Source organism: Chelonoidis abingdonii, chromosome 5, assembly GCF_003597395.2.
Source record: "Chelonoidis abingdonii isolate Lonesome George chromosome 5, CheloAbing_2.0, whole genome shotgun sequence".
Taxonomy (NCBI): Eukaryota; Metazoa; Chordata; order Testudines; family Testudinidae; genus Chelonoidis; species Chelonoidis abingdonii.
Genome location: NC_133773.1, coordinates 40784471 through 40809030, shown reverse-complemented (window position 1 = coordinate 40809030; position 24560 = coordinate 40784471). Strand labels below are relative to the sequence as shown.

The 24560-nt window shown below is 39.5% G+C and overlaps 1 protein-coding gene and 2 long non-coding RNA genes across 7 annotated transcripts in view; 1 reads left to right on the top strand and 2 right to left on the bottom strand.

Moving 5' to 3' along the window:
* The window catches only part of SEC24D (SEC24 homolog D, COPII coat complex component), a 100782-nt gene extending 81782 nt beyond the window's left edge, over positions 1 to 19000 (top strand). Inside the window, exons 14-23 of one of the 2 annotated variants that reach the window (XM_032762556.2) lie at positions 3726 to 3842; positions 5668 to 5838; positions 6801 to 6897; positions 7664 to 7809; positions 10751 to 10889; positions 11263 to 11381; positions 13517 to 13696; positions 14943 to 15134; positions 15817 to 15906; positions 16815 to 19000. In XM_032762556.2, the coding sequence (XP_032618447.1) occupies positions 3726 to 3842; positions 5668 to 5838; positions 6801 to 6897; positions 7664 to 7809; positions 10751 to 10889; positions 11263 to 11381; positions 13517 to 13696; positions 14943 to 15134; positions 15817 to 15906; positions 16815 to 16955 (1392 nt within the window). In that variant the 3' untranslated portion in view covers positions 16956 to 19000. The remainder of the gene's footprint in view (positions 1 to 3725; positions 3843 to 5667; positions 5839 to 6800; positions 6898 to 7663; positions 7810 to 10750; positions 10890 to 11262; positions 11382 to 13516; positions 13697 to 14942; positions 15135 to 15816; positions 15907 to 16814) is intronic. The other variant, XM_075066253.1, reaches the window with a different exon arrangement.
* On the bottom strand, positions 3350 to 16905 carry LOC116814737 (uncharacterized). The gene is made up of 3 exons (XR_004371333.2): positions 16776 to 16905; positions 16152 to 16276; positions 3350 to 3794 (listed from the first exon to the last, which is right to left on the bottom strand). It is a non-coding gene; the product is annotated as an uncharacterized LOC116814737 (long non-coding RNA).
* LOC116814736 (uncharacterized) lies at positions 17527 to 23941 on the bottom strand. Of its 4 annotated transcripts, XR_012655941.1 has the most exons (4): positions 23676 to 23941; positions 19929 to 21153; positions 17913 to 18721; positions 17527 to 17611 (listed from the first exon to the last, which is right to left on the bottom strand). It is a non-coding gene; the product is annotated as an uncharacterized LOC116814736 (long non-coding RNA). The 4 variants fall into 4 exon arrangements; XR_012655938.1 differs by lacking the exon at positions 23676 to 23941 and having other exon boundaries at positions 19929 to 21601; XR_012655939.1 differs by lacking the exon at positions 23676 to 23941 and having other exon boundaries at positions 20310 to 21601.
* Between the last annotated feature and the right edge of the window lie 619 nt (positions 23942 to 24560).

Below are 24560 nucleotides of genomic sequence, written 5' to 3'. Positions count from 1 at the left end.
TGGCCTGGAGCAGCAAACTGCGACCAGTGGGAGCCGCAATCGGCCGAATCTGCAGGCACGGCAGGTAAACAAACTGGCCCAGCCTGCCAGGGTGCTTGCCGTGGCGAGCCGCGTGCCAGAGGTTGCCAACCCCTACACTATACTGAAGTTTGTGTCTGTGTTGCCATTTTATATCTATTTTCTAATTTTTTTCACTGAGAGGCAAATGTAGACCCTAGTGCCCAGTCTGCATAGACTGGACACTTGAGAGAGGAGGGGATCAGGTTGTGAAGCAGCTCAGAGGTTACTTCAGCTCGGTATCTTAAGTAATGTACTCTGGACACTTACACAGCCCCCCTTACCCTTGTGTACACAAGAAGAATGAGAAGAGTCAATGCAGTGGTGGGCCGCTCAGCCCTGCCCAGGCTCCAGCCCCCAGCATACCTTGTGTATGTACAGAACTGCACTAGTTCCATTGAACAGGGCACTGCCATGGCTATGCAGGAGAGGGCTGGATTTTCTTCTTAATCAACAAGTTTTAGGAGCTTGACTGCATCTGAAGGTGAAATACTCTGGACTCAGTGCATCTCCAGTGTTTTACCATGTGCCTGGTAAGTGCTAACACTGGCTATTAAAAGAATGCCACCAGGCTGCACTGTAGCTTTTGCAGGACAGAAAATAACAACTTGTGGTTTAAAATGCAATTAGTTAATCTGTGAACTTTCTACAAATAAAGCACAAACCCACAAGATGGTAATCTCATTGCACTAAAAAGGAGGTTGTTTCCTAGGCTTTTTTGAGCTATTAATTTAAGAGCTCTTCTCATGAACTATTTTACAGTATCACAATGTAGTGGACAGAAGATGTATTCATTTAATCTGTTCTTCTGTCAGATCCTTTTTCTAATGGTATTTACTTTTAAAAAAGTGAAATTGCTGTTCAGAACTATACAAGTTGTAATTTCCTCTGATGTTTGCAAAAAAAGGGGAATGGCCCTGACATTAATCTGTAAAGAAGAGTTACGAATAGTAACTTATTCATAAGGCTTTTGAATGTGAATAGCAAACATTCTATATGTATATTAACAAAAGAACCATTCCAGTCTAAAAAGGAAAAAATAGATTAAATTCATACTGGTGGAGATAAATTTTGGCCCAGTTTATATTTTAAAACTGTCAAGCATATTTTCAGTTCAGAGCAGCTTTAACCAAGAGCAACTCTAAAGTAAAAGGACTTTCCGATTTTTAATAATGTGATAAGTATGTATGTGCTGATAAGATGTTCCCTGTAAGCTTTAATAGAAGATGTTTGTTCTAAAAGAAATTGAGAAAATTGAGATACAGTTTTAAAAAAAAAAACCACATGTCTAAGGAGTGAAATCCCAGCCCCATTGGGAGTTTTGCCATTGACTTCAGTTTAGCCAGATTTTCACCCCAGGAATTTAAAAGTTTACATGGAAACTGTCCACTCAGAATGCAGTTTTTCGTTTGTTTTTTGTAAAGTGCATACACCCTTGGCTGTATGTAGTACGTAGTCACTGCAATTGCAAGTATAATTTAGGTGTGTAGTTACACACACACGTGTCTTTTTTTAATTTCTATTTTTCATCAGGAACTTTAATATCTAAACAAATCACAAAAAGGGCCATTATCATTTTGGTTTCCACTCCAGTGGGCAGTCTCAGTAGAAAGATGAAGGATTAAATAAATGTGGATTTATTACTTCTGGATAGAAATGTCAATTAAATTAGAGCAGGGTTGGGATACTTGTACTGTTGCTGCAGCTGCTGTTCTGGAATTGAGGACATGAGTCGGCAAGGTTGGCAATCTGGAGCTGTTGACAAATACCAAATTTTGTTAAAATTTTAAGCTTAAAAAAAATTGAATAGAATTGCATTTACTTCATTCCTTAGTTATAGGAATAAACTTTTTAAATACATGTGTAGATAGATACTGGTAGTTTTGACTTTTCCATCAAGAAGTGTAATTTTTGATGCCAGGCATTTCCCTCAAGAATTCATTCATTCTTATTCTTATTCTTAAATTAAATTAAACAAAAAAAAAAAGTGGCTCATGTGCATTGAATTAAATATTTTAGGACTTTTACCAAAAAAACTTTTAAAAATATTATGCATTTATGTATAAAAAATTAGAAAAATGCCAAATGGAATATACATCTGTCACAAGTGAAAGAAATAAACAAATATAAACTAGGTACAGGCACAAGAAAATTAGACACCTAGTAATGAATTCACTTGATAACAAGATCAGTCTGGACCCATCTGGAAACTTCTTGTGTACATTTATTCTGCAAGTCATCCTATTAGCCAAGAAGATTTTTTCTGTGTGTTCCTGTATCTGTAACATCCCACACTTTTTTCACATTCTGTTCACTTCAGTGCAGAACATTCCTGTTAGAATCTAACTGCTGCTGTCTTGCCAGCTGTTAGCAATTATTAAAATGATCACACTGACTGTCTTCAGAAACAGGTGAGATGGAAGCATAGGTAAAATTTTGGCAGAAGATTAATGGTGGTGGTGGTGATTTAGTTGAAGAATATAGAAGACTCCTAAATTCCTCAGTGTGGTATGAGGTCATTTTCTTAAAATTTACCACCTATGCTAGATGTTGAATTAATGGACTTAGTGAAAGAGGGCCAGATCCTCAGCTGGTATAAATCAGCATAGCTCCACTGAAGTCAGCGTAGCTTTGCTAACTTTCACCAGCCAAGGATCTGGCCCAATGTACACAGAAGCCCATATTGACTTCCCTATAACCTATGTGCATCTGGCCTGAGTTAGAAGGACCACCTAAAAAGGTTTGTGGGGTTTTTTGTTCTTGTTGTTGTTGTTGTGTTTTTCCAATTTCAGCGTCCATTCAGTCTTTGGATTCTCTGCTGAGACTTCAGGGTGATAGCTTTGTGTGATGCCTGGGCAGCACAAGATTTTTTCTGGCTAACAAGGTATATAAATGTACAGGATGAATACAAAGAATCTTTAAAAGTCTGAAACACCATAGGAACCCTTCTTTTAGCCTAACTCTTAAGTTTTGCTCATATATGAAGGTATCCCATGAGCAAAGTTAGTCTATTGTCTTCACACCCTTTAAAGATTCCTTGACTTCAGCCTGTGTGTTCATATACCCCCAGTGATCTAAGAAGAAAAAAAAAACTCTCATTCCCTGCAACATATGATTTACATTTGAAGTTAATTATTTAAAAACCTCCAGATACATATGCATAACTTTTTAATTGATATTATTCAAGAGGAGAAAAAAGAATTGAGAGGGGGCCAGCTTCTTCTGTCCTTGTTCACACACAACTCTGACTGCAGTGGGACTCACTTCTTGTGCATAAGAACTACAGAACTCACTGTCTATCTTTTATTGCATCGTTATTTAACATTTATATTGCATGGGCATTAAAAAAATTTAAATTGACAGCAGTCTGGTATATCTATTGTTAATTTTGTCCATCAAGACTAGATTCCTATGTAGAAATTACTGTAACACCACATATGACCAGACATATCTATGTTAGATTAAGCTATTTATGGATATTAAATTCCCAGTGACTTTCTTTTGGGATTTCGATGCCATGATGAGTTCAGTCTTGAAACAAATGGACAATTTAGCTTACGAGGATTTAGGAAAAGTTTACACTTTTGTTTACACAAATGCTTGAAAATTAGGTTCATTTGTTTATACCAGCAGCAGAATAAAAGGTTATTACGGTGTCTTTGTGACAGGCAGCAGAATGTGCTGGAAAGTTGTTTATCTTCCATTCTTCATTGCCGACTGCTGAAGCACCAGGGAAGCTGAAAAACAGAGATGACAAAAAACTGATCAATACAGATAAAGAGAAGGTATTTTTTATTTAGAGCTTACAATGAATTGAGAAGAAAATTGCACTGACTTTTGTTGTTAGGTTTCTTCAAAGACTGGAGTAATTTTCAATAGCTGCATATTAATTACTTACTTTTATAAAATTTATTATGTTCCCATCATCCTGGTGCATGAGCACTATCTAGTTAACACACATTAATGTCAATCCTAAGTCAACAACAAAGTGATACTGCCCTAAATCACCCCTCTCCACCATAAATGAAGCCCACACAAGTAAAAAAGTCATTCACTTAACAAGGAATTTTGGTTACTGTTAGCTCAGTGCTTTCATTCTTTAAAAACTTATCATGAGGAATCACAGCATTCTGAGGCTGTTTCTAGAGCAAACATGACCAGTGTGATACAGCATGGCCAGAGGGCAGCCCAAGAGTGTTAGCAGGGGGCCTTATTCCCTGCCAAGGGAGGAAGGTTTGCTTTAGATTAACTAGAACAGCTGTGGCCACTTAGAGCACCTGACTCCAGCCTCTAGGCACCTGACTCTAGGCACGACTCCATGGTAATAAGACCCCTGCTTCAGGCGAGACAGGGGGTGGGTAGTTGAAGGAGAAGGTTGGATTGGAGCAGAGTGCAGATGAGAAGAGTATTGTCCAGAGAGAAATAGAAGGTTTGGAGGAGTGCCTGCGGTGGATTTGGGAAGCCCAACAGAAACCCTAGGTAAGGGCACCAGGGCTTGTATAAGAAGAGAGGTGAGAAGCCTTCACAAGCTGACGGTATTGGAGAGGAAAGTAACCCAGGGAAGAAACCGCTAGTCAAAGTGGTTCACACACCCAGGGCCCCTGGTTGTGAACTGAGCAGTACGAGGGCGGGCCCAGGTCCCTCCCTCTCCACTCCCCTCCTCCAAGGACACTAGGGGAGTGATTAAGAACTGGTTCAGGGGCAAGCAATATCGCCCTGAACCTACCCCAGAGAAGAGAGAGCGCGGGGCCCCAAGAACAATACCGGCAATTTGCCACACCAGATAGTGATTGGCATAAGTTTTAGAATCCCTGGCCTAGTTCTCCACCTTAAAAATTGAACTTCAGTGCTGTCTGTACTTGTCCTGGGCCCCTGCGTGACACCTCCTTTCTAAATGGCTGCGTGCGCACTGGGATCTGAGGCACCACAAGTCTCAGCTTCCACAATTTGGTAGGCTCTGGGATTCAAAGGTTTCCACCCTCCATTGTGTACCAGGCTTCCAGGCAACACAAAAGGAATGTGTTCAGTATTAGGCCCAGAGTTCATTTTTTCATCTGAGACAGGCAAGGAAGGAGCATCATTTCAGTCGTCTTGGCCCCAAAAAGAGGACATCAAGAAGCGGAGGAATGAAGTTGGAACTCGGACACCTTACCTGCGTCTTGCACCCTCCTATGACCAGACCATAGTCATGCTTCCCTTTCACAGTGATATATGCACCTACACCCAATTGCGTATCCTTTCCATTCACATCCCATCCAACTCTCTCACACTTCCATACCTTCCAACAAACCCTGGCCTCCACACAAGTTTTGGTTGTGGCACCAGATACTGTTGCAAAAATGCCCCAGCGCTGGTTAGTATGGATCATCCTTCTCTCATTCCATTTGTGAGCAAGGCCTACACTTAGCTAAAAATCAAGGACCAAATTCTGCTCTGCTACATGCATGCAGCTGCCACTGACTTTAACTGCTTGAAAGCCACTGGTTTAATTGTATTAGCTGTGTCATTTTTAATTTTTCCAAGTAGCTGGTTGAATTTTGACGTATCAACAGTATCTTAGACGATGTCCAAAGAGAAACTACCATGACTTTTTTTTTCCATTCTCTGCAGATACTTTTCCAGCCACAGATGAATATTTATGAGTCCCTGGCCAGAGATTGTGTGGCTCATGGCTGCTGTGTGGATCTGTTCCTCTTCCCAAACCAGTATGTGGATGTAGCCTCCATGGGTCTTGTCACAATGTACACTGGAGGAACTCTTTACAAATACAACAATTTTCAGGTAAGTGCTAACAAATTCCCTATCTGTCAGATTAGTTGCTAGGAATTTACTGTTTTCTTTCCATTATAAAGAAATGTCTTGTCTAGTTTAGTCTAGCATAAAAAATGAGTGAAGCTGTGGAGAGCTTGTGTGTCTCCTTGTGGACAGAATGCAAAACTTGGAAATGACAAGTCTAGCTCAAGTTTAAAGACTTTCGAAAACATCTTCAGTCTCTGAAATGAGCTGGTTACTATCTTAAAATTAACCGTGTTACTTAAATACATTAAGATATTTGAATTCATTGACTTCTGAGAAGGTACAGCAATTATCATTGAACATCACAGATAGAAATGCTTATGACCAAAAGGAAATGGACATCCTTTGGAGAAAAATGAGAATCTAATCATTTACTCAAAAAGTTGTGGGTGTTTCCCAGCCATGACAAGACCAGCGTGCTCAGGATTCGTCTTTCCAGTAAAGCAGTTTACAGGGTGAAATTCATCCCAGTGTGGGGACCCATATTTGAGAATCTCTGTGCTCCAAACTGATCTGCACGTGTATTTTCTTGCTAACCAAGCAAAAAACACACACAGTGTACACAGTCCTGGCTGGGGCCTTAAAATGCATCCTCCAGACAGGCAATGTCAGTGCAGCAACTACACTACTACAATTCCAGTGTAGTAGTCAATGGAATGCACCCTGTGAGTTAGGGTATCCCTTTTGGGAGTAGAGGAATTCTAAATGTCCGAGATTGTAGGAATGTTTACTGTTGAACTGGATTATTTTTGCACATCTTCGTTTCTGTTCAAAGGGACATGCAGAACACTGCAAATGGCTCATGTTTAAAAAATACAAGTAAAGAGGATTTTGTTTTATATACACATCCATTTAAAAACAAACTTGTTTTAAAGACTGTGGCATTTTTTGCTGTTTGCTGCCATCCAGTGGTGGATGTCAGCTTTGGTTTTGATTTGTCTTTTTAGGTACATTCTGATGGTCCCCAATTCCTGGGTGACCTCAGGAAGGACCTAGAAAAAAGAACAGGATTTGATGCAATCATGAGGGTTCGCACAAGTACAGGTAACAGTACCCTTTTGGAATGAGAATTAACTTGAGTGCACGTTTCAGTTTTATGTCACCATATTCATAGTTTCCTGGAGGAGAGAATTGTTGAGCACTAACAAATCATATTGTTTTCACAGAATCATAGAATATCAGGAATTTTGTACATGTTGTTTCTATGATGCCTCATTATTTTACACCTTCAGGGGCACTTTGCTAGAAAGTAGAGGTTGAGGTCTACCTGCAAAAAATGTACATGCCTTTACATTTGAATATGCAGAGTTCTGCTTGTGCATGAAATTAATCTGCATATACAAATACAGATTCTGCTCATATTACACACACCTCAGGAGCTAGGTTTTTATGTAAACCGCTTCTACAAACTGTTGTGCACCCACTTGTTCCCAGGTTTTGTAAAATGCTCTGTTGTAGTGAAAACTTGTTTTTTCAAACAACTATTCTACATACAACTGTAGGTATTCCAGGACCAGCTTTAAATAGAGCGGGTGCTCAGAGGGGCACCAACTGCAACATTCCTTCCTTTACTCTGGCTCAGCTGCCAGATGAGAAGAGTCTTCTGTTACCATGCCTCTTTTTGGCAGTGAAACCAGAAATGGCGGCCTACCATAGTACCTGGGGCCTCCCAGATATTGAGGTCACTCTAGTTCCACTCTTATCCTGCAAAGCATATTGAACATCAATAAAAAATGGGTCACTTTAAAAAAAAAAAAAATAAAAAAAAAATAAAAAAAATAATTTACTTTGATTTATCATCTGCCTCCAGGTTTCAGGCCCACTGACTTCTTTGGTGCCATTTACATGAATAACACCACAGATGTAGAGATGGCAGCAGTAGACTGTGACAAAGCAATAACAGTGGAGTTCAAGCATGATGACAAACTGAATGAAGACAGTGGAGCCTTAATTCAGGTGACAAACGTTAGATCTGTGTCATTCATTAAATAATGTGCAAGATTTTTCAGTAATAATAAAATACCTCCCCCTCATGGGGTGGATATGAACTGAGCCAGGCATAATTTATACAAACTCAGCGCAGTCTTGCCAGTGACGTGCTGCCAATTAAGGTTCACAGGAATGTTTTAATGAACAACAAAGTAGTAGTAATGCTATTCCTATACACCTTAAGTAGAGAAGGTAGAATCTGGCCATAAGTGATTGGCCTAAGGTCATGCAAGTAGTCTATGGCAAACCCACATCTGAGTCCTAGACCACTGCTGTACCCATCATCTGCATGTAAGTATGACCACCCATTAGGAACTAGTGTCTTTCCGTCAGACTCTCAGCCACCTGGCATCTTGTTGCAGAACACCATAATTCGCTGGCCCATAAAACTCAAAGTTCTTGCAGCCATCTGTCAAATCATTTCCTCACATGAGGCCAGGGAATTAAGTTCCCCATAAACTTCTGCCAGTGCACCATCCATGGACTCTTAGCAAACACTTCCCAACATGTCAACTTGCTTAGTAGTTGTAGTGGGCATGAATGGGGACTCAGTTGAAACTTCTGAAATCCATTTCATGTTTGACTCCAAAGGTGACTCTCAGGGTATGAACCCATTACTGTGCCAACACTGTACTCACGACTACATTTGTTTCTCGTTTTAATACACCTCCACCCCGATATAACGATGTCCTCGGGAGCCAAAAAATCTTACTGCGTTACAGGTGAAACTGCGTTATATCAAACTTTCTTTGATCCGCCAGTGTGTGCAGCCCCTTAAAGAAACCCTTACAGAAATAAATGACACTTGCACTAGGAGAGTATCATCTCCCAAACTGGATTTAAAATAAATTATGTGGAAACATTATTAAAAATCAGGAACTATTTGTAAACACACACAAACATTGGGTCAACTTCACTCAAGAAACTGAGTTTCTTTGTTATTTCTCCATTGGCACGGGTAGGGTTTAGTCCTACTTTTTCCCTAGAGAAGAAGCTCAGAGCACCTCCCCAGTGCCTGGGATCCCCCATTAGCCACAAGCATTGGGCATCCTCGTGGAAACCTTCTGCCCAAGCTTCCAACTGCCTGCATCGCAACTACGGTAGGAACCATGTTTACCAGGGACTCTGCTCACCAAGAAATTGCATATAGTGCCCCCTCTCCTGCTCACAGAGTGGTCCTACAGCACAGTGGTGGAAGTTGTTCAGGGTTATATTGCAAGGTAGGTTGAGGGTTTTTTTTGTTGTGTGTAGTCTAGCCCTCCTGTTAAACCCCATCCCTTTGCAAGACCATGCCTGACCTAGTCTCAGAGGAGCCCTGTGGAGCCTCCCATGACAGAAGGGACAATAGATTGGGGGTAATTGGGAAGCATGTTCTGGAGATGTAGGACTTCCTCCCTGCCTGGATCTGCAGGCATTCATGGAAGTGGAGGAGGATGGGGATCCCTGTCAGGAGCCAATGGATGCACATCTAACGCATGTGAAATTAAATAGTTGTGAGTGCTCTGCTAGCCAAGGCTGATGCCATCGCTGTTTACGCTTTAACACCAAAGTTAATATCTGTTCCCAATAATCTATCAATGGGAATATTCTTGGAAGTTTAGATTTAAAAGCTGATTAGGGTTCAGAATTTTCTGCCTTTAAACTTATTGGCGATGCCTGTTATAAGTTACATTCCTTAGACGGATGTATCCCCCAGTCTTATCAATAAGAAATTGTCACCAATTATTATAGCTGTTTATTCATGACTTCTCTTTTTAACCCCAGAAAATGTGATCGCTTATGATCTTCAAAGCTAAACCACAAGATTACTTAAACTATGGGGTTTGGGTTTTTCTGCAGTTTTCCTTTTGTCATGTTCCTAGAAATGTAATGTATGACTCAGTAGTTAATTCATGGGTAAATACAGTTCCATAAAACATAACAGGCCTTGTATGAAGTAATTTCCTAGGGCCATGGTACAATATTGACATTGGATGTACATTCCTTGTAGACTTTAATTTTACGTCTCCATTTCAAATGGGAACTGTTCATAAAGGGTCTGATCCAAGCACATTGAAGTCAATGCAGTTTTTCCATTTACTTTAGTGGGCTTTGGATCAGGCCCCTAAAGAACAAAATGGTGAGAATTTCATTCATATTGGTGCATTGTGAAAAGCATTACAAGGTACAATATCCTGATTAATATGATGCAGGAAACGTGTTTGCCAAAAAAAGAAATCCTGTTCTCGGTTCCTTTCTTATTCCATATCAGTTCTCCTAGATATTAGCATCATATTTAAACAAAATAGAATCAGATTCCAGTGCAGTAAATCAGAATGATAAAAATTTCTCAAGTGTTAGAGAACAGCTTAACTTTTTGAGACTGTCTTATTATTCTTTTCCTCATTCTTTTCCTTCCTCCCCTTTTTTATCATGTGATGACAGCAATAACGTGATGTGTTGAATAGTTGTCAGATAGCTTCTGCCCATTTTGTGGAATGTATTCCTTTACAGTTACTTGCTGAAATGTTTTCTTTAATAAAGTTTTTTCAAAATTTAAACAGTTAAAACCTTGTGACTTTCTAAAACAAAGTTGCTGCCAGTTCTTGCTGTTTTCCAATTATGTCATTTGTCTGTGGCGCCATGAGAGCAGCAAGCTTTTTAATCACTCATGTTAGGTAAATTTTAAGATTAGTTGCTTCTATGATGGGTTTACACATGAGTGTATTTACATTATGAATGCTGAGGAAATTGCTTGTACAGCTCATTAACATTTGGTGAGTGTTGCTAGTCCAGCCTCGCATAAAGCATCTATTATTGCTGTTGTATGCTGAAAGTGCCGAAGACCAGTTGGTGGTGGGGTTTTTTTTGTTTTATACTAAAATAAAGTTATCTGTGGTGAAAACTAGAACTTCTCTTATCATTGCAGTGTGCTGTACTTTACACTTCGATAAGTGGGCAAAGACGACTCCGCGTACACAATATTGGCTTAAACTGTAGTTCCCAGTTAGCAGATCTCTACAAGAGTTGTGAAACTGATGCACTTATAAACTTCTTTGCTAAATCAGGTAAATTTATGGACTGCCACTTATTTTTGTTTTAGAAAAAAATATATACATACAGAGCATGATTCTCCTCTAACTTACATTCGTGCAAATCTGGAGTTACACCAGTGTAAAACAGAGAAGAGGTTCAGGGCCATATATTTTCTAAGCAGCAGACACAGCTGTTTGTATCTTGAATATACCTAGACAAAGTTCTTAAATATTGCTGAATATTATTTGTAAGACAGGCAGCTGAAACAGATACTGACTTAATATAGCTGCAGAAATAAGTTTACTTTCTTTAATATTATATGCAGGTTAAATATGGGTCTCTGAAACAAAGTTTGTTTTTTTTTATGTCTCATTAACTTTAGGATGATCTTTTCTTTAATTGTAGCTTTCAAAGCCATTCTAAGCCAGCCCTTGAAGACAATCAGAGAGATCCTGGTGAGTCAGACTGCTCGTATGTTGGCGTGTTACAGAAAGAATTGTGCCAGTCCATCTGCAGTAAGCCAGGTAAGATCCAGCCCAAGGGAAATGCTCCATATTAGAGTTTGTACCTACGATAAATAACTAGCATTGCAAAAGCAGTGATGCCACAAATGAAAATTTCAGAGCAAGATTTAATTTCCTTTCATTCTCCATAGGAAGTTCTTTTTTTTAAGAAAGGTAAAAAGGCAGTGATTGGTTACATTTGAAAGTGATGGGCTTTAAATAAGAGTTCTGAACGTGCATGGTATTTCTCATTATATCAGCTATTTATGACTTATTACAACAATCTGTAACCTACTAACCCCTCTTTTTGTCCTATGACTACAGGGGTGTTAACAGGCCACTTCACCTTGAATGGTCCCTTAGAATATGTGCTAAATGTTTGACCTCGTATTTAGCTGTGACACACTAAGTACCTTCCCCAGACCTGAAGAACAGCTCTATGTAGCTCAAAAGCCTGTCTCTCTTAGCATGTCCTTATGTATTTAGCAAATGGTAATGCTAACCACAGAGCAATATATAGATGAGAAGAGAAGTGCATTCCCTAGCTTGGGAGTTCTTCAGTGTTGCTAGCCAAGGAGCAGCTAGTCTAAAAAGGGTTTTCCCCAGCACCTTATACCAATAAAACACTGATGACATATTGCTTGTTTATAGTTGCCAGCAAGATTTTAGTACCAGTGCAGTAACCAACCACACTCTGGAGTTGAATCCAGGTTAAGTGACAAGCCACTTTAACTTGTAAAGAAAAGGGTCATGCTTTTCACAGTACTCTGTGGTGTTCTGCTCTGAAGGCAAAGTAGAACCATAGGACTGGAAGGGTCCAGAGGTCTAGTCCAGTCTCCTGCATTAATGGCAGGACTAAATATTATCTTGACCATCCCTGACAGGTGTTTGACCAACTTGCTCTTAAAAATCCTCAGTGATGCCAATTCCACCACCTCCCCAGGCAATTTATTCCAGTGCTTAAGCACTCTGACAGTTAGGAAGTTTTTCCTAATGTCCAACTTAAACTGCCCTTGCTGCAATTTAAGCCCATTGCTGCTTGTCCTATCCTCAGAGGTTAAGAAGAGCAATTCTTCTCCCTCCTCCTCATAGCAACCTTTTATGTACTTGAAAACTTATCATGGCCTCTCTGTCCTCTCTTTTTCAGACTAAAACCCATTTTTTTTCTGTCTTCCCTCATAGGTCATGTTTTCTAGACCTTTAATCATTTTTGTTGCTCTTCTCTGGACTTTCTCCAGTTTGTCCACATCTTTCCTGAAATGTGGTGCCCAGAACTGGACACAATACTCCAGCTGAGGCCTGATCAGTATGTGATAGTCACTAATCACTATGTAATCAGTAGTGATTAGGCAGGACATGTGAGGCAGCTTGTTTGCTTTAAATGCTTTTTCTGTATAATAGTAGCTTCAGGATATCTCTGTCTCTACAGCGTGGTCCAGTGGAGAAGGCACAGAACTGGGGATTTGAGACCTGGGTGACCTTAGGCAAGTCACTTAATAGGTCTGTGTCTCAGTTTCCCCATCTAAAACTGGGTATTCTATGACTCTTCATCTCAGGGTTACGTAATTAACATAGTTTTGTTTCCTTCCTTGAGGTGGAACCTAGCAATTTAAGTGACTGCTGATTACACTCAGTAATAAGATTTATAATTGTTGGTTTATTTAAAGCATTTATTCAGGTTAGGTAAGTGTGCCGATTTGTACATTAAGAGTGTTTGTAACCACACTGGCATTTTAAATGTTTTAAACCGACTTACAACAGGCTGATGTTTTATTCTGAGCATCACATTTTCGTACAAGTGCACGGAATACTGCATTCTGTGACGAACTGCATATTAGAATAACATCCTGCTCATATTACCCACTCACCTTCTGGCCTGTTTATGATTAATGTAATATTCTTCTACATCCTTCACTTTCAAAATTTGAGGAGGGGGGGAAGAGAGCTGAAGTAACTTCTACTACATTTTGTTAGTGCTTATTTACTGATTCCAAATACTACTTTGCAAGCAGCTGCTTCAAATAGTCCTGAGTCAGCTAGAATAGCACAAAAATTATATTTCATAAATGACATCTTAAAAAATAGTATATGTAAAAGAAGCTTATAAAACCAATAGTAGATTGAGTATATTAAATAACAAGATCTTTGTCTTTCAGCTTATCCTTCCCGATGCAATGAAGGTGCTACCAGTTTATATTAATTGTTTATTAAAAAGTTGTGTGCTAGTTGGCAGACCAGAAATCCCAACAGATGAAAGAGCTTATCATAGACAGTTGGTCATGTCTATGGATGTTGCTGACACCCAGCTGTTTTTCTATCCACAGCTTCTGCCAATTGTAAGTATACATTTGAAGTGAGTCTTTTCTAGTGGGGAAACACTATTTTTACAGGTTTTTCAGTGTAAGTGGCTCAGACATGCAGAATTAAATTGTCTGACTGTGTATATGTGCACACGTGCAGAGGGTTCTTTATACAGTATATTGAGTGATCCCATGTTGTAGAGGTACTTCCTTGCCTTCAGCTGATCAAGCAGATTGAAATTTCAGTCAGTCAGATGAAAATGAGAAAGTTACTGACCAGACTAAATAACTACATAGCTATAAACGCCAGTCTCACTGTCCTCAGTGCTATCTATCTGTATATGCATAGAAACAATCACTTTGGCCCAAATGTTTAGATAGATTGTTTCCTTCATGCTATTTATTTCTTCTAAATGTCAGTATTAAAGGATGCTAACATGGTTGATTAACAGCTTTAATTCAGGATTTTTTTAAAATTCCAGTAGAAGTAGTGAAAGATGACTATCATTCCACTTATGCACAGGTTATCTTTCAGAAATAATTATTATTAAGGGTGGCTTAATAGAAAGTAACTATAGTAACAATTTATAAGAAGTTTTTTCTCTCTTTTCACTTTGCGAATCTGAAAGCACTTTGTGTAGTCAGTGTCCCCCTATTGTGTCCTTCAAACAGCAAGAGGCGAAGATCTCTTTTTAAAGATGCATTTCAAAGCCGTAAGAATAGGCAGGTGGTAGGTAGTACAGCTTCTAAGCTGAAATTGACTGATTATGTTTATGTAAAGGGCAGCTCTACTCTGTATTAAAAAAGGTGACAACAATAAGTTTTTATCCCTGTCAGCTCTGCAGAGGCATTACAACTATGCAAGCAAGAAAAGTACCCAGCTCACACACTCAAATCATTCACAGGATTGTTAACTAAATTCCAATCATAACTATGCAACCCAGTTGTGTCTGATTAGACAGTCACACTGATGTGCATCAATGTAGTACAGGTAAAATTTAGCAAATCCTTTGGCATCCAGAATCTTAGGGAGGTGATGTGTGAGTTAAAAAGAACACAGCCTGACTTCAAAAACTTATGAATTGAGCAAATTTGGAAAGGAGTAATTGAGATGCAATAAATGACCCCCAAATGCCCTTTTTACATAGTTACTTTTTCAGACTGTAACTCCCCATTTAGCAATAGACCCTGAAGCTTCCTTATGACATTTATAAATTTAGTGTAGCTAAATTTACTAAAAGGCTAACTGAATTCACTACTCTTTTTTCCCCTTGTCCTGCAGCACACTATAGATGTAAAGAGCGATGCGTTCCCCACTGCTGTCCGTTGCTCAGAGGAACGTCTGTCTGAAGGCGGGGTCTTCTTCTTGGCAAATGGGCTAAATATGATGTTGTGGCTGGGAGTCAGTGCCCCACCAGAGCTTATTCAAGGGATCTTTAATGTGCCGTCCTTTGCACATATCAGCACAGAGATTGTGAGTATATTGTGGGCGAGATGTGAGACTGGACTGACAAAACTTGATTTCTGTGTAAGTGGGAAGTCTTATTGGTTTAGAAATTAATTTCCAAACAGAATGTTACACAACTGAGGCCACAAGTTTGGATTGTAAGAAGAATGTAGGTAATTTAAGCAGCAAAGAGTCCTGTGGCACCTTTTAGACTAACGCAGCTACCCCTCTGACAGGTAGTTCAAGATTCTCTCTTTCTGTGCTGGTCACCCACTGAGGGTACAGAGAAAATACTATGTGATTTAGGTGACCAGCAATACAACGCAAATAGCAGCCACTGGACAGTATACAAACAAAGGGCTGAAAATTAGCAAAAACATTTGATGAAATTGATTTCTAACCAAATCAGTGATTAAGGTTCTAGTTCAGTTGCTTTGTATTGTGTTGTCATATGGACACCAGTTGGTTTTCCCATTGGAAAACTGATTATTTCATTGCAGGCATACAGTTATTCATCTGTTTATCTCTGGCTACTGGCATGTCTTCCTGTTTGAAATGGGAACTGGTTACACCTTTCACAATCTGCCAGTATCATTTTGTGGGGTCTTGGAAAGTCTCTCCTATACAAAATATACACAGCCCTCTTAATGTTTAGTTACTAATGATAGATGTGTATAGCCATTTAATCACTTCTTAATTCTGTTGTTAGACACTACTCCCTGAAGTGGACAATCCCTATTCTAAGAAGCTCAGATCAATAATGGATTACATCCAGAGCAACAGACCGTACTCCATGAAGGTAGGAGAGAAAACAAAGTAGTTTTTCCAAGAAACTCATCAAGTCAGATTCCTCTTGTCCATAAACAATATTTGTGCAATGCTGGCTTTGATTGAAAACTTAACCTGTAACAAAGGGACCCCTGTTCAGAAACCTTTATTGCTGCATGGGCTTTTGACTTCAGCAGGCTCTATCAGTGGAAAGGCCAAGCCAGGGCTGGCTTTAAACTGATTCCCCTGAATAGGGCTCCGCCCCTTTTTACTCACTCCGTGGGGGGTTCTGCAGAAGACTGGGAGTTGACCTCCGGCCATTCATAAAGCCGGTCTTGATTGTAGCTATCTCCCAAAGACCAGGCTTAACTCTGCTTCCACAGAAGTCCCTGGCAGTTTTACTATTGATTTAAATAGGAGCAGAGTAAGGCAAATACTGGACACTTATGAAAATGCCACCATAAAGTAGTAAAATCTTCAAGGTACATAGCACAGTTCACTTACAGAAATTAAATCAGGGTGGTGGTTGATTAAGCAGCGTCTATGTTCAATTCAAAAGCAAGCCCATATTTAGGGCAAGATTTTCAAAGACAAGGGCTTAAGCTGTTCCAAAATATTTACACACCTAGAGTCTGCAGTACAGTCATCCTCAGTCACCATGAAGGTTCTTTGTTAGTTACATCCAAACTGTGTCTACACTGACGCTCATGTTGACATACCCATGCTAACTTAAAATAGCAGTATGGGCTGCACATGGCAGTCTGACTTCCCAGTGTACAGATGTGCTGGTGCTGCCCTCACTGGATCTCCATGCTGAGCACTGCTAAGTATATTACTTCACTTCAGCAATGTGTGTATAAAGCACAAAACTATTTCTCTGAAAATACAGTATCAACCAACCATTGCTGTATCTTGAATAATCAGTATTTCTCATTCCAGCTGCTAATAGCAAAGCAACGTGAACAAGCAGAAATGCTTTTCCGACAATACCTGGTGGAAGACAAAGGTCTTTATGGAGGAGCTTCTTATGTTGATTTCCTATGCTGTGTCCATAAAGAGATCTGTCAGTTGCTCAGCTAAAAGGAAGCTTGACATATATTTCATCAGATATTCCTTCCATTTGGTGACTAACTCCATGTAGTGTTTAACTAAGCTTTTCCTATGCTATTTGTGTACAGTTTCTAACTTCACAGATTAGTGCTCACTTTCAGAGTATCTAGTTTATGTAGGAAATTCTGCACTCAGGTATAAATCTTTTGAGAGGGGCTTTAAAGAGTGCCTGTTTCTAATTGACAGATGAAAGCATAGGGGTTGCATTTCCTAAATATAATTCACAGAACATTCCAATGTCCTCAATTATCTAATCTATTCATGTAAAGTATACTATAACTGAGGATTAAACATCACAATGTGTAAAACTAGTTTTTTCAACTCCATTAAATATCCAGTTTGCAATAACATTGTTCAAGTGGGCTTCCGTGGGGGCCTGTTCCGGTTGTGTTGAGCAGTTAGAATCATTATATGGTCCCTGGTGTAAATCTACTTGTACCCAATGAAGCATACAGTAAAGTAATTCCCTGACAAAAGCAAATATTTACTGCTGCAGAGGCAAACTATCTAGGGCTAATTTTGGCTCACCGTGTACCACAAAGAAGCATGTTGTTCAGGCAGCTGGTCCATCTCCAGAAAAGCACCCATGATGAAATGCATTCATCCCTATCTCACACATCATGGCACTGTTAAAGAAAAGTATTACACACTGAGCTACTTCTGTTTAACCAGCTGCAGAGCTATAAGCATATGTACACATGCTAGTTCTGATCCCGAACAGCCTATATGCAAGACTGCAGCCCTCTTTTAAGACACTTCACTAAAATGTTTACCATGGGAGTGCAATAGTAATGGTGAGCTAGGCTAACTTTGCACATGATTGGGGTGAGGCTTCAGAAATTACACGGGGTCACTACTGAAATCTTGGTAGATGAACTCGCTCTGTATGTGAGGCAGAGTGCAAATGGTCTGCCTCCATTGACTTACATCCATGTGTGGATAATCAAGGATACAGAAGTCTATCTACAACTGGTCCCTTCCATCATGCTCAGGAGATATAGGTGACAGAACTTGGCCCATAGAAACTACAGTGAAAGAAGGGAAGAGCAGTAATAAGTGCAACAAAAATTACCCTGGATTTGGCAGGTACATTTAGCTGCTACTGTCAGTCTTTTCATTAGTAAATGACTTGCTTTATATTTATTAGTGTCTCTTCAATACAATAGTAAATTTGGTCTACTTCCTATAAAAAAAAGTTTAATTCTGAAACCTTAACTATATTAATCAGAAATCAAATTCAGTATAATTTGAATATTACAATCCTTATTCACCACCTGGAATATTCATAACTTTTAACTTAACTTAACAAAAATTTGAAATACAACTGTGGTTTGAATATTTGTCTTTTTGAAAGTCCAAGGACTGTTGGCACTTGTTTTAACCAAAGGTCACATATGATGCTGGAAGCAACATTATTTATTTACATAGTAGTTGTGTATTTCTGTGACCATCAACTCAAATATATTAAGACAGTTATTGCTTTGAAAAAGCTAGATCGCTGATTGATATTAAGGGCAGCATTTGGAAAATGAAAAGGCAGTTCACTTTAAGTGTTCTGTTGATTAGATAGTTTCTTCATATCAAACTGTTAATGCATTCACACAGGATGAGAACATGATGATAAATCTCACCTGCAGACCTTCTCCTGACAATTTAGGAGAATTTTGGAACTCTTCCCAAACACTGTAAAAGGAAAGCAACCAGTCCTCAAAGTGTAGAGGAAAAACTTCAGAAACCTGCAAAAAATTATATGCTTTTTAAGAAATGTTTAGCATGTCAAGTGAATTAGAAAATCATGTAATGTTGTTGTTTAAAGTGGTTGCAAAGAATTGAAAGCTCCCTTGATCAAGTACTACAAAAGAACCCTCCTAGACTAAAATCAACTGGGAGCTAAATCTGATATTTCTTCAGAGACAGATGGGAATTTGTAGCCATTCCAATTCAGTGTACATTATGAATTACACCAGCAACTTTTTAAAAAATATAAACAAATGTTTATTAAATATCATTACTATGATGTGTTAATGTTCATTCTTTGTCATATGCTCAGTTAAGGATTTGGGCAGAACACACAAGGGGCTTTGTTCCACTGGTAGTGTGCAAACTGTCTCATACAGTTACCACTGTAATAACTAATACAGCTATTGACAATACAAGGGACTGGAGCTGTGGAAGTTTTTGTATGCCAGTACCTGAACTGGACTTTAGGTCTGATGAGAGATGGAACTAAACTAGGCTCACTGTCACTGGTTATTAGTTTCAAGTATGGAAAAGGTTTGTAAAGATACCTCTGGAAATTTGGTTGTGATGAGTCTTTCATCTCTGGTACCAGTTTCAGTCTAGTTCTAGGGAAGCAGTGACTGAAAGTTACTGTCAGCTGCTGGCAGCCTCCATTCATGTTGCTGTATAGCACTGTCTAGGTATTTATACTGCATTGCAGAAATTGCAAAGGCACTCAAGCCATAGTCTAATACTGTTCCCATTAAAGTCAGTAAAGACAGATAAATTTTTGGTTCTAATAAATAGTTCCAAATGTTAGGGGTTTTCCTGATACACACTTATTTCACTTCAGGATTTTACTGCCTTCTCAAATACTCTGGCAGTAGTAGTTTCCTGACTCTGCGAATGCTTACACTAGGCAGAATTTGAACTTTATTTCTAGTCAACACCAAAGTGTAGCAGATTCTTTTTGTCATAACAAGGAGACCCACTGCAAGTACGTGAATTTTGCATGTAAGTAAACAAAAGCACCCATTGTGTATGCGGCAGCAAGCTGGATCTAAGTCTCTGGATTCTGGGGCAGTCTTCTGCAGCACACTGGAAGTCTTGTGGGAACTTCAGGGAGTTCTTAAAAAAAAATACAATCAACAGTACTGCTTCTCTTTTGGTACTAAATTTAAGTGTTACATCATCTTCAGTATGCCAAACTGTTAACATACGTACATCAAGGTTTTCAGGGTAGGGAAGCTGGAGAATCTGGCAGCTGGGAACCCAGGAGAGCAGCAGTTTGACTGTGGTATGTTTCTGCAAAAGCTCAGTGAAAGTTAATACAGACATTTAAATTGTTGGCTTCATATTTGGGTTAATATCCATTAAGATGAATTTGCCACTATAAAGGATGTAGCAGGCACAGTTTAGTGGCTATAGCATTGGAGAAAGTCAGAAGACCTGGGTTCAATTCCTGGTTCAGCAACAGAGTAAGTGACACAGGTTACAGAGAAGTCTATCACACTTCAAGTTTCCCTACTCTGTCAAGTGAATAAAAATCTTTCCCATTTCAGCAGATGTGTTAAGACACTACAGCAACAAGAGCCATATACTTACATAGACTATGCTGGTTCACTCCTTAGGTCCATGATTTCAGGCTGTCCGCAGACAGAGGAAGAAAAAATTACTGTCAAAAGGGCTAAGATGGTCATATAATATCATTAGGGATGGCCTGTCTGCTAAAAGGCCTTGAGAGAGAGAGAGAGAGGGGGAGGGGGGGTGCAACATTGAGATGAAAGAGCACTTTATAAATAGAGAAAGTTATTTATAGTCTCTAACTAGTCTGAGGTGGTAAATCCAGACTCTGTGCATACACAATATCAATAACATGTGGAACAGATCAGTCACATTGTATTAGAAGTAGCATCTTCAAATACCACCTTGCTTGTAAAAAAGTTCATTTTACTGAAGTCACCATCACACAGAATGGTGAACAAGTCCCTCAGCTCTGCCATGAATTCACAATATAGTATATTAACATAGGCAGTTGCAGACCACTTGATGGTGGACTGCTTTGTCTCCTTATTCTTAGCTGATAAGGCACCTAAAAATGCATTATTTTCCTCATGTTCTTTCTCCTACTAAAACTGCTGTAGGTAGCTCAGGCATACTATGTGATCAGGCAGGATAGGGGAGCTGGGCCACAGTTCTCTATCAAAGAGGACCCACAAGGATTTTTTGAAGTTAGTGTTGTAGACTTTTTTAAAAATTGCTTTGTATAAAAGCAGCCTGAAGATATTTTAAAGCGAGAGGGGAAGAACCCACACACTTACCTTGGACATATCAAGTCTAGTCTTTCCAGACTTTGCCGCCGGACAGCTTCAGTGTATTGTGAGATCTCACTTTAACTGAAGATGCTGGGATACTGAATGAGTCCTTTATCCAAAGTGGCCATTAGATGCTGTGTACAGACAGAGAACATCTATTTAATTTAAAAACTGGAGCTAACAAATGTAAACATTGATTACCTTCTTCCCATCTCATTTGCTTAGCTTTCATTCTCTTAAACATTTCACTAGTTCTGTAGTCCCCATAGAGTATTTCAGACCGAACAAGACCTGAGTTTAAAGAAGATCAACAAATTTGTTTAGTTTTTTTTTACATAAAAGAGTACAAGCCTATCTTTTAGGATGATTGAGAATCCCTCTGTCCTATGTTAAGACTGATAACCCCACGTCCCCCAAAAGTATTTATCCTTAGCCACAGAAATAGAGTCAAGTTCCGTGGGTTCCAGTTTTAGCTATAACTAGTCAACCAACGGCTGATGGATAGGAGCCTAGACTAAATTCACTAACACGTACTGTTAAATGAGCTCAGATCTTCATATAGTATCATCAGGGATGATTTGTCTCTGCAAAAAGGCTGAGAGAGAGGCAGCTTTGAAATGTAACCTTCATGTATAGTCCCTGTAACTAGACTAAGGTAGTAAATCCTCATGCTGTGCATATACAATATCAGTATCACACATGTGGAACAGAACAGTAACATTGTTCTAATACTCGCTTTGTTGTGTGAAAGTCACCACACCTTTGCCTCAGCCCTTCCTACCTTTTGTTTTGTCTATGAAGACTGAATAAACTTTGACACAGGAGCTGTTTGCAGCATCTAGCATAATGTGCTCCCAATCTTATTTTGACCATTTGGTGCCACTTAATGCACCAATGTTGTCTGTAAAAGTGAGGACAACTGAAAAGTGTAACTGAAGTTTCACTTCTATTCCACCATGTGGTGTTACTGCCTAATGCAAAGCTCACAAGATTAAAAAAAGAAACAGTTTCCTTAGCTGCCTTACCATTTCAAGAATCATGTTTCAATTATAGGTTTTATTACTTTATACAGAACTGCTCTCTAGACAAGACATTTGGTTTGTTTTACTTTAATGACAGCTACTAGAAAGCTGTACAGAGGCTATTTCATTCAAACACTTCTCTATTTATGAAACAAAAAAGCATGTAGCCTAGTCTATTCTAATCTAATAAACTGACAAGTTCCATGCAATTGCTTTCAGTACACTAGCTACTTATTTAGACAAACCTTAACGTTTTCCTGAAGTCAAATCTTGATTTTTTTTTAAAAAATTCAATATTGGGAGCTCATTTGCACCAAGGATATTTCAGATGGCTATTACATAAATTGTTTAGGTTTTATACAGATAAAACCACTGGCTTCCGTGAATTAGTCTGAAATGGCAGTTCAGTGAAACCTGGGTGTATCTGTCTGGCCTGCCACCATCACCACCATAACAGCAGCTACAAGGCCAATAGTCTTCAGTTCATGCATGAAGGAGCCTCAATTATTGTCTAATAAAAGCAAACTCTAGAGCTTTTTACTTGACATTAGGGGCTATATGGCCATACTTGTTTGCACTTGTGCAACAATCATTTGTAAAATAAAATATTTGTATAGGCAAATGTAGCTGTAGCCATGGCCTGCTTCTCTTATTGCAAGACAATGGGAGGTTTGCATGCGAGTTCAAGAGAAGCAGAATTGGATTCAGCATTTTTCTGATTTATGTGCACAAACTTTTTTGCCCATAAGAGTCTCTTTTCTGTGTGGGAGCTGGGTTCTGGCAGAGAGAACAGAAATCTTCATCTAAGAATGACTTAAGATTTGACAGAGCAAAATAGAAAAGACAAGACAAGCAGAAATACATTTTAAATAGGAAGAGATCTTTAAGGGGGGGAGGGGATGTGTTTACATGTCATTGCATTACATGCTCCAGTTATTAATTCCACTTTTTTGAACAGCACTTATATAGGGCATGTCTATACTAGAAACATAAGTCAACCTATAGTAGGTCAATTTACAACCACCACAGTAATTGCTGCAGTGGTGCATGTCCACAAGCTGTCCTTGAATCAGCGGTGTGCATCCTCACTAGGAGCACTTCCACTCACCTAATAGGGACAGTGTGGGGAACTGACAGCCCTATGTCTTGGGTCCATTGGCAGCTCTCTGCCAGGAGCTCCCCACAGGCTCCCAGCAGGCTACCCCTGCCTGATCCCTGCCAGGAGCCATGGAGCCTTGTCAGTTTCACAGCTTCAGGACAGAGTCATGAAATTGACAAGACAGCCAAGTTTCCCAGCTGGGAGCAAGAGAGTGAGGGGGAGGGAAGCTGCCTGGGTGTCTCCTCCCTGCTCCCAGCCAGAAGCAGGATCCAGCTGCCCTGCTGTTCAGGAAAGTGGGGGGGCAGCTGGCCTCTAGGTGCTAGGCTTTCTTGTCAATCTCACAGCTCCTGCCATGAAATTGACAAGACAGCCAACAGCCCAAGTAGTGCAGTGTCTACACCGACACAGTGTCATCTTAACTACACTGACATAAGCCCTACGCCTCTTGTGGAGGTCTAGTAGTAAGGCACTTACATTGGCAGGAGCAAGGCTGTACTGTAGAAACTGACAATTAGGTTGCTATAAGCTGCCTTACGTCAACCTAACTGTGTAGTGTAGATCAGTCCTCAGTCACCTCTCAGCTCTTGTCTATAGACAGAAGTTGTACTGCTTTAACTGCACCAGTATAAGTAAAGTAGCACAATACCCCCTAGGGCGGACACAGTTGTATTGATTTAAAAGTGCTTATATCTGTATAGTTTATTTTCACAGGGGAAGGGGAATAAAGAGATATACCAATGTATCTTTTTACCACTACAACCTCTATGGTGGATACATAACTATATCAGTAAAAATAAATAAATAAAACCACCACACATTTAATATTGATATAAAAACTGTATAGACCGGGACTAAGTTTAAAATAATTTACACAGCACTAAGTCTACATACCCCTTTACAAGTAGAGTAAGGCATGTTCTGATCCCCAAATAAGTTTTGAATCTAAACAAAACAAGACTGGTTAATAGTTCATAGAAGGAAAGGTGTGGGATTATAAATAGAAGAGGGAAGTGGGATTGCTTGAAGAGAAGCTGGGAAGGAGGAGAAAGGGCATGTGTGGTGGCCGAAGACAGGGACTGTTACCAGCGTAGGAGACATGAGATTATACTCTCTCCATATGGAAGCAACGTTTCACAATAAGTCTCATAAAATCCTAATATATTTCAAAATAGGGCAAGGCTCTCATTGGACCAGTAATACACCTCTCAGCACTATCCTGCTCAGTAAAAGAACAAGGATGTGATGCGGACACAGGACTTGAACTGGCAAGATATTCAGTGCTCTGGCCCTGATCCAGCAAAGCACTTAATCACATGCATAATTCCACTGAAGTCAATGGGACTGTTCATGTACTTCAGGTTAAGCATGTGGCTGATTGCTCAGCATCCTGCAGGTTTAAGTCCAAAGAAGGACACAAACA